At 41.2% G+C, this 16,391-nt stretch overlaps 1 protein-coding gene across 1 annotated transcript in view; it reads left to right on the forward strand.

Moving 5' to 3' along the window:
- The window catches only part of SLC18B1 (solute carrier family 18, subfamily B, member 1), a 50,911-nt gene that overhangs the window by 7,134 nt on the left and 27,386 nt on the right, over window positions 1-16,391 (forward strand). Inside the window, exons 3-5 of the mRNA XM_006885014.1 lie at window positions 11,478-11,573; window positions 12,960-13,033; window positions 15,195-15,342. Coding sequence (XP_006885076.1) covers window positions 11,478-11,573; window positions 12,960-13,033; window positions 15,195-15,342 — 318 coding nt within the window. The remainder of the gene's footprint in view (window positions 1-11,477; window positions 11,574-12,959; window positions 13,034-15,194; window positions 15,343-16,391) is intronic.

Raw genomic sequence — 16,391 nt, forward strand, 5'->3', positions numbered from 1 at the left:
AGGGTCACTATGAGTTGCAAACGACTCATAACACATAACAACAACAAGCACCCTGGAGAGGTCCCAGAAGACATATTTTCCCACTACCGTTTATCTTTTGGTTTCCTGAGTGCTGGTGCCAAAGTGTTGATTGTGGAGCTGAGAAAGTGGAAATTGTTAACAATCTCAGTCTCTTCTTGATCTGTCATGATGCTGCCAATTGGCCCAATGGTGAGACTCTTTGTCAATGTTAAGCTTTAATCTGTATTGAGGCCTACAGTCTGTTACCTGCAGCAAATGCTTCAGATCCTTCTCAGTTTCAGCAAGTAACGTTGTGTCATATGCATAACACAGGTTGTTGCTGATACTGATTCCACATTCCTGCTCATAAAGCTTACCTCCCAAATGATCTGTTCTGCATACAGATTAAAACACATACATGAACACATCCTTTTATTTTTATTTATTTATTTTTTTTTTATGAAATGAACACATCCTTTTATTTTTATTTATTTATTTTTTTTTTATGAACACATCCTTGTTGCATTCTTTCCTGATTTTGAACCATCCAGTGTTTCCTTGCTCTGTTCTAAGGACTGCTTCCTGGTCCAAGTATAGGTTTTGCATAAGCACTATCAAGTATTCTGAGATTCTCATTCTTCTCAAGTGTAGTCATAATTTGTTGAGATCCACACAGTCAAATGCCTTTGCATAGTCAATTAAAAACAGTATGAAAGTAACGAAACACAGTATGAAAGTACTGAAACAACGAAACCCAATAATGGACATTCCTCTGGTACTCTTTGCTTTCAGCCAAGATTTCTAGTGCCATGACCTCTTTTAGAAGAGCTTGTATTTCTGGTAGTTCTTTGTCAATGTACTGATCCATTCTTTTTTTGGATGATCTTCAGCAGGATTTTTCTCTCATGTGATATTATTTGATAATTCCCACACTCTTTTAGATCACCTCTTTTTCTCTCTCATTGTCATTGAGTTTGAACTGACTCATAGCTGACCCTCCAGTTTTCAGAGACTGTAAATCACATGGGAGAAGATTGCCCATCTTCTCTGTCGGAGCTGCTGATGGCTTCAGGCCACTAGGGAAGTGCTGCCTCTGTGTTAGCAGTACAACTTCAATCCCTTTGGTAGGACACCATTGCCTTGTTTGCATGTTCTTGTTATTACAAGCTGTTCAGTCTAAACAGCCTCACACCTGACCCTCCAGTGGGTTTTTGGAGGGTGTATATCACATGGGAGGTGACTGACGTTCTTTTTTCCACGGATTCAACCACGTGCTTTTGAGTTGGCAGTATAACTGCTTATCACTAGGCCACCAGTCATGGTAAACTTTCTAATCCCTGCAAGAGTTTTGCACATATTATTTGCATATCCCCAGCCAATCATTTTGTGGGAATTATGAAACCATGGTTAGCAAAGCTTTATAAAAGCGATTCACTGCCTGTGACTCAACTTGCAGACACACAAAGGAATGGCTTATAAGGCGACCAGTAACACGAGGAAGGAACACTCCTTAGATCAATGAATCATACAAGCTCAAAAGGGCACCATTTGCCCAAGGATAAAGCTCAGCAGGCAGGAAAGATTAGGAAACAAAGATGAATGGAAAGGAGAGAACTGGAGCAGGTAGAAAGAGTGCTGTTACGTGTGGGCCTGTGCTCAGTATTATAAAACGTGTGTTAACTGTTGACTGGGAAACAAATTTGCTCTGTAAGCTTTTACACAGATTACAATGAGAAGGCTTTTGTTTTTGTAAAGTGCCATCATTTTTGTAAAGTGCATTCATTGCACTAAGGATTTCTTATGAAATCTAGTGACAGTCTTGGTTCTGACCTGAATTTCTTGTAGAGTCTAGTTGTACTACACAGTTGAGGGATTCTAATTAATACCACCTCATTTACACTAATTGTAGGCTTTTTTGTGGTGTTTCTTCTCACAGATCTAAAAGAGAATAACCTAGCATCAGTTTGCAAGCTGAAGGGTTAAGGGGCTATAACAAAACAAAACAAAATAAAATAAAAAAAAACAACTTAGGCAGCAGGGCGAGCCATGCGTTTGGCCCCCGGCTGGCTGTGGGATGAGCTCCTCAGCCCTCGGATTGTACCATCAGACCCCTGGATAGAAAAACTGCCTAGGATATACAGACAATTTTATCGAGGCTACTTTCTTCCACCCTCTCCCCCAGTACACCCGTAAGTAACACCCCCAAAGCCCTTCTATTTGTAATTCACAAGTTTGTTCTCTCTAGAGTTGCTCCCTTTTCTATAGGTAACTTTAACACTAAGTTTTACTCCAGACTTGACCCTGAACCCAGTTCCAGAGACAAAAAAGGAAATACAACAGCCAGTTAAGGAAGCAAAGGAGGATGGAGCCTCAGGGTTCAGTCAGCCATCCACACTGGACCCACCTGGGAAAACCCTTTGCAGTCCAGAGGGCAGCAAATGTCAGGAAAACATCTTCTGACAGAACAAGAAGGCAAGCAGCTTCAACCCAAGACCACCAGCAAGGTGACAAAGTGTGCTCCCTTTCCCCCTTCACATCCACGCCCCTGTTCAGCATGAAGAAGCTAGAGAATCTGTGCCCAATTCCCAAATGAGAAACACACAAGTGAAAAAATCAGTTTGTTTAATCAACATTGGGCTATGCTTACCATTGTCCAGAATCATCTGGTCCCCACTGGATCCTTTTCATTTCCTTCACCTGCTCTCCCCACCAACCAAATTGTGCAGCTTTGCAACTGCATCCCTGCAATTTTCACCCTTCTGCTCCCAACCCTCACCTCCATGTATCCCCAACATGTTTTTTCATAATAAAATTTAAAAAAAACCAACAACACAACTTAGAACCTAAAATTTCAAATTCCATTTGGAATACACTGTGTTCTGTAGGGCAGAGTAGAACAGGCCCATACGATTTGCAAGGTTGTGAATCTTGATGGAAGCAGAGTGCCACACTTTTCTCCCACAGCTGCTAATTTCAAACCACCTACCTTTTGGCTGGCAGCTGAGTGCTTAAACACTGTGCCACCAGCGCACGCCAGCTCTTCCTTTTCCCGCCTCTCTCATTGCCAGTGAGTCGGCACTGATCTGCAGCAGCACCTTCCGCTGGTTTGCTGAGGCTGTCGAGTAGGAAGAGATTGACCATCTTTTCCCACTGGAGCTGCTGATGGATTTTAACCACAAGTCTGGATGCACAGTCTGGCTTAGCAGGGAAACCCTCCTGGCCACACCACCGGTCCTTGAGTCTGGTGGCAGATTCCTACCTCTGCTTCCCCTTTTTCTGGTCATGTGGCTGCTCGGTTGGAGGATCATGTGTGTTAATAGCTGTTGTTTCTGTCTTCCTAGTATGAAGCAGGATCCACTTTCTAAATGTGCGGCTACTGCCACTGTGTATGATTTTATGTCACTACCGACACGTTGTCAGACAATTCACTGCCATCGCGTTAGTTAGCCTTCACCGAGTTTCTGAGGCTGTAAATCACAAAGGGAGGAGATGGCCGTCTCTCTCCTGTGAAGCTGTTGGTAGTTTCAAGCCACCTGAGATGTTCAGTCACTGGGTTAGCAGCACATCTCTGTATGGAGCGTGCCACTAGAATCCCCTCTTCACTACCTAGGTCATTTATAGTAAAGCACCACAAACTGGTGTCTTAAAACAGCAAGAATTTAATGTGCACCACACCTGGAGGTTATGACATGGAAATTAAAGTGTCTGTAAGGCTAGGTTTCTTCAAAATGTCCAGGGGAGACTCCCTCTTTGCCTCTTCCCATCCCTAGTGGTTGCAGGCATTCCTTGGCATGTGGCCGCATCCATCTAATCTGTGCCTTCATCTTTGATGACCTTCTCGTGCCTCACGTCTCCCTCAATGTTTGTCTTACAAAAATACTTGTCATTGGATTTAAGGAGCCCAGGTGGCACAGCATTCAGAGGCTAACCCAAAAGGCAATGGTTCAAGCCAGCCAGCTGCTTTATGGGAGAAAGATGTGGCAGTCAGCTTCCACAGAGATTACAGCCTTGGTAGAAATTCTATGAGGCCATTCTTCTTAAGGGAGCCTAGTGTCAAGAAGCTGCGCTGCAATCCCGAAGGTTCGAGGACACCAGCTGCTCTGTGGGAGAAAGATGGGCATTCTCCTACCATGCAGTGACCACAGAAAACCAGCTGGAGGGTCAGCTATGGGTTGTTTCTGACTCTACTGTACACAACAACGACAACAACAACAACAACAACAATTCTTCTTTGTCTTACTGGGTACACAGTATGTGTTACTGCTATGAGGTAGCTCCCATGGCATTCTTGATTTAGTGTCAGTGAATTTTGGATCTATCTTCTGGTGTCCTAGTGAGTAAAGGCTTGTGCTGCCAACCCAAAGTCAGGTAATTTCAAGTCTACCAGTTGCTCCAGGAAGGTAATATGGGAAGTCTTCTCCCATGAGGCTTACAGCCCCTGAAAACCTGCTGGATGGTCAGTTACAAGTCAGTTCTCCCTTAAAGATAATGGCTTGAGTATTTTTTGAGTTCTAAGCAATATGGATTACTCAACATCAAGAAAACAAAAGTCCTCACCACTGGCCCAATAGGCAATAGTAAAATAGATGGAGAAAAAGATTGAAATTGTCAGTGGTTTAATCTTGCTTGGATCCACAGTCAACAAACATACTTGGAGCCGCAACTATGAGATTGGGATTTGATAGCCTTGGGAAAGTCAGCTGACAGGAACCTCTTCAAAGTCTGAAGAGCAATGATGTCAGTTTAAAGACTAAGGTGTGTCTAATTAAAGCCACAATCTTTCCAGTCACCAGCTATACATCTGAGAGCTAGACAGTGAATAAGGATGACAAGAAAAGAATCAATGCATTTGAATTGTGATGTGGAAGAAGAATGCTGAATATCTCATGGACTTCCAAAAGAACAAAAAGTCTTGGAGAAAATGCAGGCAAAGTGTTCCTTAGAGGCAAAGATGGTGAAGCTTCATCTAACCTATTTTGGTTATGTTGTTAGAAAACACTATTCTTTGGAAAGGGACTTTATGCTTGGAAAGTTGGATGGTCAGCAAAGGAGAGGAGGAACCTCAGTGAGATAGATTGATACAGTGTCTGCAGAAACAGACTCAAATGTGTGATAAGGATGGCCCAGCATAGGGCAGGGTTCAGATATGTTGTTATAGGGTCACTGTAAGTTGTTCTAACAACAAAAACAATAAAAAAAACAAGATGGTTTTCTCTTGAAATCTTGAAATAAATGACATCCATAAGGACCGTTTTGCAAAAATCATTGCATTCACAGGCTCTAGCTTAGGACATGAACATATCTTTTGGGGAATCAAACCTACCAAAGTCCCTGGGTGATGCAAATGGTTAATTACATTGCTGATTGGGTCAACCCAAAGGCACATTGGAAGAAGGGCCCGGATAAATACTTCTGAAAATATACACCAAAACCAGCCTTTGGAAACTCCACAGGACACAGTTCTGCCCTGACTTTGCATGGGTCAGAATCAACTTCGTAGCACCTGGTAACTGGAATTCAGTAGACAGCAATCACCATTCCATTTCCACTACAGTTAGGATCTGTAATGACCAAGTAACCTTCCCAAGTCACTGTACTACTCTGTGAAATTAATTCAGCTCTAGCATTTCATAGTTGACCCTCCAATGAGTTTGCAGAGGCTGTAAATTGAACGGGAAGAGATTGTCCATCTATCTCCTGAGGAGCAGCTGGTGTATTTGAACTGCCTGCCTTTGGGGTGGCAGTGCAACTCCTTACCACTAAACCACCAGAGCTTCCTCCTATGAGACAAGACCAACTAAAAATGTATCACTTATTTACATGTTGTAGTTGTTGTTGATTGCCTTCACATTGAGCACAACTCACAGTGACCCTATGAACAAAAAGGCCTGAAAACCCTTCTACAACTATCAGCATTTATCAAAGTTTAGAGTTTCTGGAGGCAATTTATTTAGGAAGTGGATGCCACTCCTACTTCCAGCATTGCCTCATAGTGATTCTGGCTTATGGTGATTATTCAGTACATATTAGTTGCTCTTTCGTTGTTGTTTGCCACCGAATTGGAATGGATTCATAGCTGACCCTTCAGTGGATTTTCAGAGGCACTGGAGGAGACTGCCCATTTTTCTCCCACAGAGCAGCTTGTGGATCCATTTGTTGTTAGACGCTCTTCAGTCAGATCATAGTGACCCTGTACAAGAGAATGAAGCACTGGTCGATCCTGCTAGTCTCAGGATTATTACTATCTTTGAGCACATTGTTGTAACCGCTGCGCTAGCCCATTTCATTGAGGGTTTTCTTCTTTTTAACTGCCCCTCCAGTTTGTCAAGCATGACGTCTGTATCTGGAACTGGTCCTTACTGATAACATGTCTTAATATACTTGAGGCAAAACATTATCACCCTTAATTCTAAAGGAGCTTTTTGGCTGTACTTCTAAGACAAATTTGTTCATCCTGCTCACCAAACCCACTGCCACTGAGTTGAAGCCATCACTCTTAGACATTCCACTGAATTTCTGAGGCTGTAGATTTTTACAGAAGAAGACCGCTCATCTTTCTTCCTTAAAGCAAGTAGTGGCTTCAAACTGCTGACTTTTCTGTAAAGCTCCTTTCTACTGACAGTCCCTGGTATAGTCAGTATTTTTGCCAACAGCAAATATCAAAAGTATCAATTTTCTTCCTTGTTTATTGCCCAGCTTTCTTACGTAAATGAGACTATTGCATATACTAGGGCTTAAGTCAAGCACACCTTAGCCTTTAAAGTGACACCTTTGCATTTTTAATACTTTAAAGAGGTCTTTTGCAGCAGATTGGTGAAATGCTTTATGCTGTTTGTTTTCTTGACTGCTGTTTCCAAGGGTGTTGACTATGAAGTCAAGTAAAATGAAATTACTACAATTTCTTCTCCATTTACTATGATGCTGCCTATTGGCTAAGTTGTAAGAATTTTTGTTCTCTTTTTGTTACCATGTCATCCATATTGAAAATGGTCATCTTTGATATTCATCAGTAAGTACTTCAAGTCTTCTTCACTTTCAGAAAGAAAATTTGTTTTATTTACATATTGCAGGTTGTTGGTCTTTCTACAGATGTGATGCCGTGTTCTTCCTCATATAGTTAAGCTTCTGATTATTGGCTCAGCATACAGACTGGATACATAGATAAAAGGTTAAAACCTTTATACACATGTTTCCTGATTTTAAATGATGCAGTGTCTTCTGTTCATGTGTCCCCTTGTGAGTCTAGGAACAGGTTCTACATGGACATAATTAAATGCTCTGGAATTCTCGTCCTTCTGAATTTTATTTAAAATTTGATCTGATCCTCATGGCTGACTATCTTTCACACATTGAAAACACAGATTAAAAAGAAATCCTTCTAGTAGTCACTGCTTTTAGCTAAGGTCCTTCTGACATCAGCAATGATATCTCTCATTCTACGGGCCTTCCTGAATTTAGTTTGAATTTCTGTAAAACTCCCTGTTGATGTACTTCTTCAATCATTTTATAAAATCAGCCTCAGCAAGATTTAACTTGTGCGTGGTATTAATAATACTGTTCAATAATTCTCGTGTTTTGTCAGACCACTTTCTTTAAAATGGGCATGAATAGTGATCTCTTCCAGTTGGCTGATGATGTACTACCTTCCAAATCTTCTGCGTAGATGAATGAACACTTCCAGTGCTTGATTTAATTACTGACATGTTTCATTCTTTATCAATTCATAGACATTTGTTTTTCTAAAAACCTTTAGCACATCTTCACCTTGTTTCTTCACTACCATTGGTTCTTGATTGTATGCTGCCTCCTGAAACAGTTGAGCATCAACAAATTCTTTCTGGTTCATTTACTCGGTATATCCCTTCCATCACCTTTTGGTGCTTTCCCTTTCATTTACTATTTTTTGCCATGTTGTTGTGAAATGCCGTTGAGTTGTTTTGACTCATAGTGACAGATCTAATGGCAGATCTAAACCCTGCTGATTCCTGTGCTGCCCTTACCATCTCTGATATATTTGATCCTATTACTGCAGCCTCTGTAAGAGTCCATCTCGCTGATGGTCACCCTCTCCTTCCTTGACCCTCTATCTTTTCAAGCATGATGTCCCTTTTGAAGGAATACCTTATCCTAACAATACTGTTATGTGCTGTTGAGTCATCTGCAACTCATAGTGACCCTATGTCCAATAGCCCTAAACCCTGCTGTATCCTGTGCCATTCTTATTGTCTCTGACACACCTACCCCCATTACCCCAGTCACTGAATCCTAACAATATATCCAAAGTGGTGGTGTTGTTATGTGCCGTCGAGTCACTTGTGACTTATAGCGACTCTGTGTACAACAGCTCTAAATTCTGTTCTGTCCTGTGTCAGTCTCATTGTCTCTGACACACTCATCCCGATTACCCCTGTCACCCAATCAATCCACCTCCTAGAGGCCCTTCCCCTCCTGTGCCGTCCCTCCACCCTCCCAAGCATGATGTCCTTCTCCAAGGACCAGTCTCTCCTTTCAATATGACCAAAGTATGTCAGATGAAGCCTCAGAATCCTTGCCTCCAAGGAGCAGCCCAGTTTAACCCTCTCCAGCAGGAATCTGTTGTTTTCTTAGCAGTCCATGGTACCCTCAATACTCTTCTCCAACACCAAAGCTCAAAGGCATCTTTCTCCTTCTGTCCTCCCTAGTCATTGTCCAACTCTCTGATGCATAACGAGTGATTGCAAAGACCACGGCCTGTATCAGACGCACCTTAGTCTCCAGAGAGACACCATTGCTCTTCAGTACTTTAGAGAGGTCCCTAACAGCAGACTTTCCCGTCGCAATATGTCTTTTAATTTCCTGGCTGTTGGTGCCAAGAGTGTTGATTGTGGAGCCATGCGTTAGTCTGCTGGCTAAAGCTGTGAACAATCTCAGTCTCTTCACCATCCATCCTGATGCTGCCAACTGGTCCTATGGTGAGAATCTTTTGTCTTCTTGACATTGAGCCTCAATCCATATTGAAGGCTGTAGTCCTTGGCCCTCTGCAGCAAGCATTTCAGGTCCTCCTCAGTTTCAGCAAGCAGGGTTGTATCATCTGCATAACGCAGATTGTTGCTAGATCTTCTACCAATTCCTGACCCCACACTTCTCCTCATAGAGCCCAGCCTCCTGGATGACCTGTTCTGCATACAGGCTGAAAAGGTATGGAGACAGGACACATCCCTGGTGTACACCATTCCCAATTTTGAACCATGCAGTGTTTTCTTGCTCTGTTCTGAAGACTGCCTCTTCATTCAAGTATAGGTTTCACATTAGCATTTCCTGGCTACTGGTACCAAGTCTTGATTGTGAAACCAAACAAGCTGAAATTCTTAACAATCTCAATCTCTTTCCCTGTCTGTCATGGTGCTGCCAATTGGCCCAGTGGTTAAAATTTTTGTTTTCTTGACGTTGAGCTTCAATCCATAGTGAAGGCTGCAATCCAAAAGGCATGTGGTTCAGATCTACCAGATGCTCCATTGGAGAAGGATAGGAAATCTTCTCCCATGTGATTTATTGCCTCTGAAAATCCGTTGGAGGGTCAGCTTTGGGTCAGTTCCTACTCAATGATATACAAAAACAACCACAGAGCAACTGAAGAAGTTTAAATACGAGTTTAAGTCATTTAACACAAAATACAAAATTTATAGTTCCACATACTAAAAGCACAAAGCTTAACCTACACAATTTTCTGCCCTTGATCTTCTCATGCCTCAGGTCCTCTTCATTTTCAGCAAACAAGATTGTATCATCTACAGGATGCAGGCTGTCGATGAGTTTTCCTCCAAACCTAATGCCACCTTCTTTTTTCATAAAGTCCAGCCTCCTGGATGATCTGTTCTACATATATATTGGAAAGATATGGCAATAGGATGCATCCTTGGTATACACAATTCCTGATTTTGAACCAAGAAATCTGGAAGACTGGCCAGCTGACTAGAAGAGATTAATAATTATTCCCAATACAAAAAAAAAAGGTGATCTGACAGAATGTAGAAATTATTGAACAATATCATTAAGATCACATGCAAGCAAAATTCTGCTGAAAATTATCCAAAAATGTCTGCAACAGTACATCAATAGAGAACGGCCGGATGTGCATGCTGGGTTTGGACGAGGCTGTGGCACCAGGGACATTATAGCCAATGTTAGATGGATCTTAGGTGAAAGCAGAGTGTATGAGAGGAATATCTACCTGTGCTTCATTGACTGTGTAAAGGCATTTGACTTTGTGGATCACAACAAATTATGACTAACCTTGAGAAGAATGGGAATGTCAGAACACTTGTTTGTGCTTTCACAAGTGGCATCCACTTCCTAAACAACATGCTTCTGGAAACTCTGTGAACTTTGATGAATGTCGATAGTTGTAGAGAGGCTTCAGGCCTTTTGTTCATAGGGTCGCTATGAGTCATGTTCAACTCAAAGGCAATCAACAACAACAAAACCATACTTGGACCAGGAAGCAGTAACAGAACAGAGCAGAGAAACATTGCAAGGTTCAAAATGAGGAAAGGTGTACACCAGGGATGCATCCTTCTTTCTCCCATAGTGACCTTTTGTACTACTGGCTGAAACCCCTGCCTGATCCTATACCGTCTTTACAATCGCTCCAATGCTACGCCCACTGATGCAGTCACAGTGCCAGTCTAACTCACTGAGGGTTTGTTGACTCTCTGCTTTCTCAGCTTGATAGCCCTTCCCAGGGACTCACCTTTCCTGATAATGTGAACATTAATAGGTAAAATAGGTGGGTGATAAACTGCTCAAGGATTTTGAGGAGAACATAGAATGTCAGAGGAACATTTCTGCTCTATGTTTGTGTTTCAGGAAGGAGCACATTGTCTTCTTCAATATGTCAGGCACAAAATGTCACCAGAACCTTTTTTCAAGGCACCTATGTATGGATTTGAATAGCCAAACCCTGAACCAGCAGGGTGTCAGGTGGCTGGAAATAATGTCAGAAACACAGGATCAGTCCGGGTGCGCCTTGGGTAAGGCCATGTGCCAGATCATGGAATCTCCTCTTGTGGAGTATTTTGATTGTTAGGTGGTTTTTGTTTTAAGTGCAGTCTGATCTTATACAGGAATATGATGCCAGAAATGCAGTGTGTCTAGATTAGTATATACTTGGTTTCATGGGTGAAACAGCACCCGAGTTTTCCCACCCAAGGGCTTTTGTTGTAGATTCTGATTTTTGCCAACTGGGCCTAACAATTCTATCTAAGTTTGATGAATTAATTCTTTTCATGTTGGAAACCAGGTTTTACTTTATAGTTTTTTTACTTCATAGAAACTACAGAGTTTCTTTCCCTTCCCCAATGTATTTTCTCTGCAATGATAATTTTGAATTTGGAGCCAGATGAAGGTCACAGGAAATTTGCTTTTCTGAAAGTACCAATCTTTTTATATTGATGCTGATTTTTCTTTCAAATGTCATTTTATTTCTCATTTCTTTAAAGGCTGAAAAGAAGGGAGCCAGCAATACAATTATTGGTATGATCTTTGGATGTTATGCTGTGTTTGATTTGCTGGCATCATTGGTGTTTGGAAAATATGTAAGTATTAAAGTTTATACACATGCTTTGATATGATAAAAATTCTATAATGAGTCATTCCAATTTATTGGTATATAACTTGAATTAATATAAAATTAGCTATCATTTTCTATTTATTTAAATATTAATTCTATTTTAATGAATATAAAATTAACCATCAACCACTATTTTATGCATGAGGAGCGCTGGTGGCTTAGCCGTTTTATTTCTATATATATATATAAAAGTGGAAAGCTTATGCAACAATCTGTAGTCCAGTTTATATACACATTGTCAGTGCCGTTGATACAATCCTTACCATGTGCAAGCATTCTAATTACTTCTGTTCTATTCTCTTTACGCGGATCCCACTTTCCTTCCTCTTCCTTCTCTTCTCATGGTTGCTTTTGGGTAAATAATTGTTCACTGTTTGGTCTCATACAGTCAATTAAGGGCGCACATTATTTATAGGTGATACTGTTTAATGGCCAATTTATTATTTGACTGAAAGGTGATTTGTAGAAATAAATTCAATTCTAAGGCCAAAGGTTATTTTAGAGTAATAAGAGTTCTTCTAGTGTCTGTCAGCCTTGTGTGTAAGGCCTTTTTTTTAGTAACCTGAGTTTTGTCGTACATTTTCTCACATTCTATCTAGGACCTTTTTAGTGCCCTAGATAGTTGTTAAGTGGTCCTCAGGAGAAAGAATGGAGATCAGCTCCTGTGTGATTTATAGCCTCTGAAAACCTGCTGGAGGGTCAGCTGTGAGTGGTTGCCGACTTGATGGCAAGCAGTAACAACAGTCAGTAGTGGGAGCCCTGGCGGCCTAGTGAGTTAAGAAGTTACTCAGCCGACCCAAAGACAGGCAATTCAAATTCACAGCTCTGTGGGAGAAAGATGGACAATGCCCTCCCATTCAATTTACAGCTTCTGAAAACCCGCTGAAGGGTCAGTTATGAGTCAATTCCAGCTCAATGGTAACGAGTGAGTGAACAGTAGCAGTAGTAGTAGCCGGGCTCCATTGAGTTCTGTTGGTTTCAGCTTTGGTTGATATGGAAACCTCATTCTATTTTATGAATTATGCTATTGCTGACAGTTCTATTTTCGGGGTTGATTGACTTTTAGCTTCTTCCATGTTTGTAAACAATATGTTATCCTTCCGTGTGTAAATTTTGTGCGAAAAGCATGATTGGTCATGCAGAGTTTTATATTCACAGTTCTGATCAGAGACATTACAAAACATAAATAACAATGAATGGAATTTTTATAAGTGTTACATTTAATTTTCATAGTATTATAATAACTGCATGTCTTCTCAAAGTCCTGTGTTTTCTGACAGTGGGTTTATTTGTGTTAACACAGACTTGAAGTAGTTATCAATTTACCACTCTTCTTTGACATTTGTTATAGCTTGTGCATATTGGAGCAAAATTTATGTTTGTAGCGGGAATGTTTGTCTCAGGAGGAGTTACAATTCTCTTTGGGTAAGTTATTTTCTCATCTCTTGGGGAGTTTGAACAGATTTCAGAACCTTCATTTTGAAAGGCTGCTGGCTTCTTTCCGTCAGTAGTCCTGATTGTTAAATTCAGGGTCTGTGCCAGACACAGATGAGGAGGTGTGGGGAGTGATGATGAACATAGTTAATCTTAAGATAGAAGTCCTCCAGGGGATCCCAATTAAGCTGGCTATTGAATCTAGTTATTAGGACCCTGGTGATTGGGACTGACAGAAACCTAATTCCTACACAAAAACCTGATTTTTTTTTTTACTTAAAGAATAGCTCAAGGAGTACTGTTGTTGTTGTTAGGTGCTTCGAGTCAACGATAACTCACAGTGACCCCGTGAGCCACAGATCTGAGCCTTGTCCCATTTTATGCCTCATCATCTGATACACTTGAGCCCATTGTTACAGGCACTGTGTTAATCCATGGTGAGCAGAAAAGATTAGGATATTGAAATGAGCTACTAAATATCTTTTCCAACTTCCCTACCTTCTCATTTCTCTTTCCTCTTTGTGTGGTTGGTTCTTGGTTAAGTTTTCCTCTTGAGGTGGCAAGATGTTCTCCCCCTTCTTTTACCTCTCTCTCTCCTTTCCTACCCCTGCCTCCCATCCCCTCAGCTCCTCCAGGGAAAGAACAGAGCATGAGCCCCTGCCTCCCACCCCCTCAGCTCCTCCAGGGGAAAGAAGAGAGTGTCGTGAGTGCCACTTTCCCAGTAATCCCTGTTAGAATCCCAGTATGAAACCCACTGATCTGAACTCAACTCCTAGCCTCTCCCTCCACCATTGTGGCTAGGTGGGAAGAGAATACTCTGATTGACTAGGCCAGGATCACATGCTCACTTCTGAAAGTACAGCTAATTCCAGAGCTGGGAAAATGAATGCCAGAGGGAAAACGGCTATGGAAGATCTCAATCTGAGAGTTCTTCAAACTATCAACCCACTGGACAGTTACTTAGAAGAGTGAGCACTTGGGGAAAAACATAGCGAATGGACATCTTATAGTGAGATTATTCTGAATGAAGCTCAGTAAATCCTTCCTATCAGATACAATTTAGATTGATTTTTTCTTTGAAAAAAAATTTTAAGAAGTCTTATTTTTTTGCCTTTTTTTTTTCTTTCCACATTTGGGCCCTCTCTTGAACCTGGATCGCTCTAGGTCTGTCTTTCTGTGTAGGTTCTTATCAGGGTGATTCTGCATGTTCTCCCGAGGCCTTTGTAGCAGTTGTCATTGTTTCTAGTTGCTGTGGAATCATTCTAACAGTAGTGACCTTCTGTGTACAGATGGGAACCACACCCCACAGGAGCTTCAAAGCTGTGCCCTTTCATAATTGAATTGCTGAGCTTTCTGAAGCATATCTGCCAAGTTTGAACCATCAAACTTCTTGGCCCAACACTTAACCCTTTATATCACCCATTGATTCCTACAAGGCCTATGCAGTGTTATCATCTAGGGGACTGATAACGTCAGCAGGAAAGGGAAGTTAAACCATTAATATATCTTCTTATTGTTATTACCAGATGCTGTCAAGTCAAATGTGACTAATAGTGTCCCTGTGAACAGATCTGAGCCTTGTCCTATCCTGTGCCATCCTCATCATCTCTGACATACGTGGACCCGTTGCAATAGTCACTGTGTCAGTCCATCTTGTGAGGGTCCTCGTCTTTTTGGCTCACCATCCACTTTGCCCATGATGTCTTTTTCCAAGGACTGGTCACTCCTAACAACATGCCCATAGTGGGTGAGATGAAATTTCACCATCCTTGCCTCTAAGGAGAACTCAGGTTGCAATTTCTCCAAGACATACTTGTTTATTCTTTTAGTGTCCTTAGAATATTCAGTACTCTTCGGAAACACCACAACTTAAAGGCATAAATACTTCTCTGTCATCATTTCTATTGTCCGACTTATAGCACGGCTGGGTGCACGTGAGTCTTTAAACTGACATCATTTCTCCTTAGATTATAAAAAAAAGGTTTTCCTCTAATGAAAATATGACAGTGATTACTTAAAAAACTCATTCTAAAGAGGTCAATTCTAATGGCCATTTGAAATATACTAGTGCTTTCAGACAATAGTTTAAAAAAATGGACAGAAATAAATGAAATCCAATTTTATAACTGACGATTCCTTTATTTCTTTTTAGTGTGTTGGACCAGCTTCCAGATGGGCCAATTTTTATTGCTATGTGTTTTCTCGTGAGAGTGGCAGATGCGGTAAGCTTTGCCGCAGCGATAACCGCATCTTTTTCCATCCTCGCAAAGGCCTTTCCAAATAACGTGGCCACAGTATTGGTATGTATTTTAGAAGTTATTTCCATTTTGCTTTTAGTCCAGGCTGACCTTCAATATTAAAGCCAAGTTTCAGTCTTCTCCACTTGTTTTTCTCTACTCTTTGTTTTTGTTTCCTTACCTTGCATTCTGCTGCTGGTGGCCAGGCTGGCACTACATGGCTATTCTTAGAATTGCCTAAATAGGAAGTTTGATGGGCAAACATAATACTCCATTTTTCCATGCTTTTTCTACACATCTCAGTACTCTTTTTCCTGTCTCTCTGCATTCTAGTTTGTAGTCAAGATGCCTAAATTACTCCTCCTCTTAAGAAGAGTTCTCTCTGGTGGCATAACTCTCTATTCATGTCGCAATCCTTACTCTGTTCTCGCCAGCCTCATCAACAGGGCCTTAGGGATCATCTCAAGGTCCTTAAGTGTGTCTAGTCTCTGACTTATCTTACTTTGTCATGAAAATTTAGAACATGGGGATATCATATTGATACATATTCTCTTATAATTCTGAGAATTATGTGGGCCCAGTGTTAGTGACATGGAAGATTTCTGACCTAGATCTGTGGTCTGCCTCCCTGACCCCTGACAGACTTTTCTATATTCTTTTCTCTTTAGTGATGAATATTGATGAAGGGGGCCTTCGTCACTAAAGATCTCATTGTCTGTTTCTCATACCTCCTAGCATGTGCTTGTCTGACAGAGCTTAGTGCCAAGCACTCCCTCTTCACCCGTATATTACCATAATGTTATAGTTTGTACGTCTGCTCTGTTGGTACATTGCTTGCTGCATAAGAGTTCTAACTTTGCATTGAACATCTCCATATAGCTATTCGTCCATTTAAGTTCCATAACCATTTGGCATGTGGTAGCCTTTGTGGCAGGCATACTGTTTACACTTTCTGGAAATATGTTTCTCAAAGAGGTTCAGCACTCTCATCCCTAAACATATTCCATGAATCAAGGTTTTGTAACGTTAACACTACTGAAGTGTATTGTATGCTGTCCCCAAATTTAGCACTGTCCATTCACATTAGTGTTTACTAAGGCTCCTGGAATAAA

The sequence above is a fragment of the Elephantulus edwardii genome, unplaced genomic scaffold (assembly GCF_000299155.1).
Source record: "Elephantulus edwardii isolate Elephantulus edwardi_28Jun2011 unplaced genomic scaffold, EleEdw1.0 scaffold00039, whole genome shotgun sequence".
Taxonomy (NCBI): domain Eukaryota; kingdom Metazoa; phylum Chordata; class Mammalia; order Macroscelidea; family Macroscelididae; genus Elephantulus; species Elephantulus edwardii.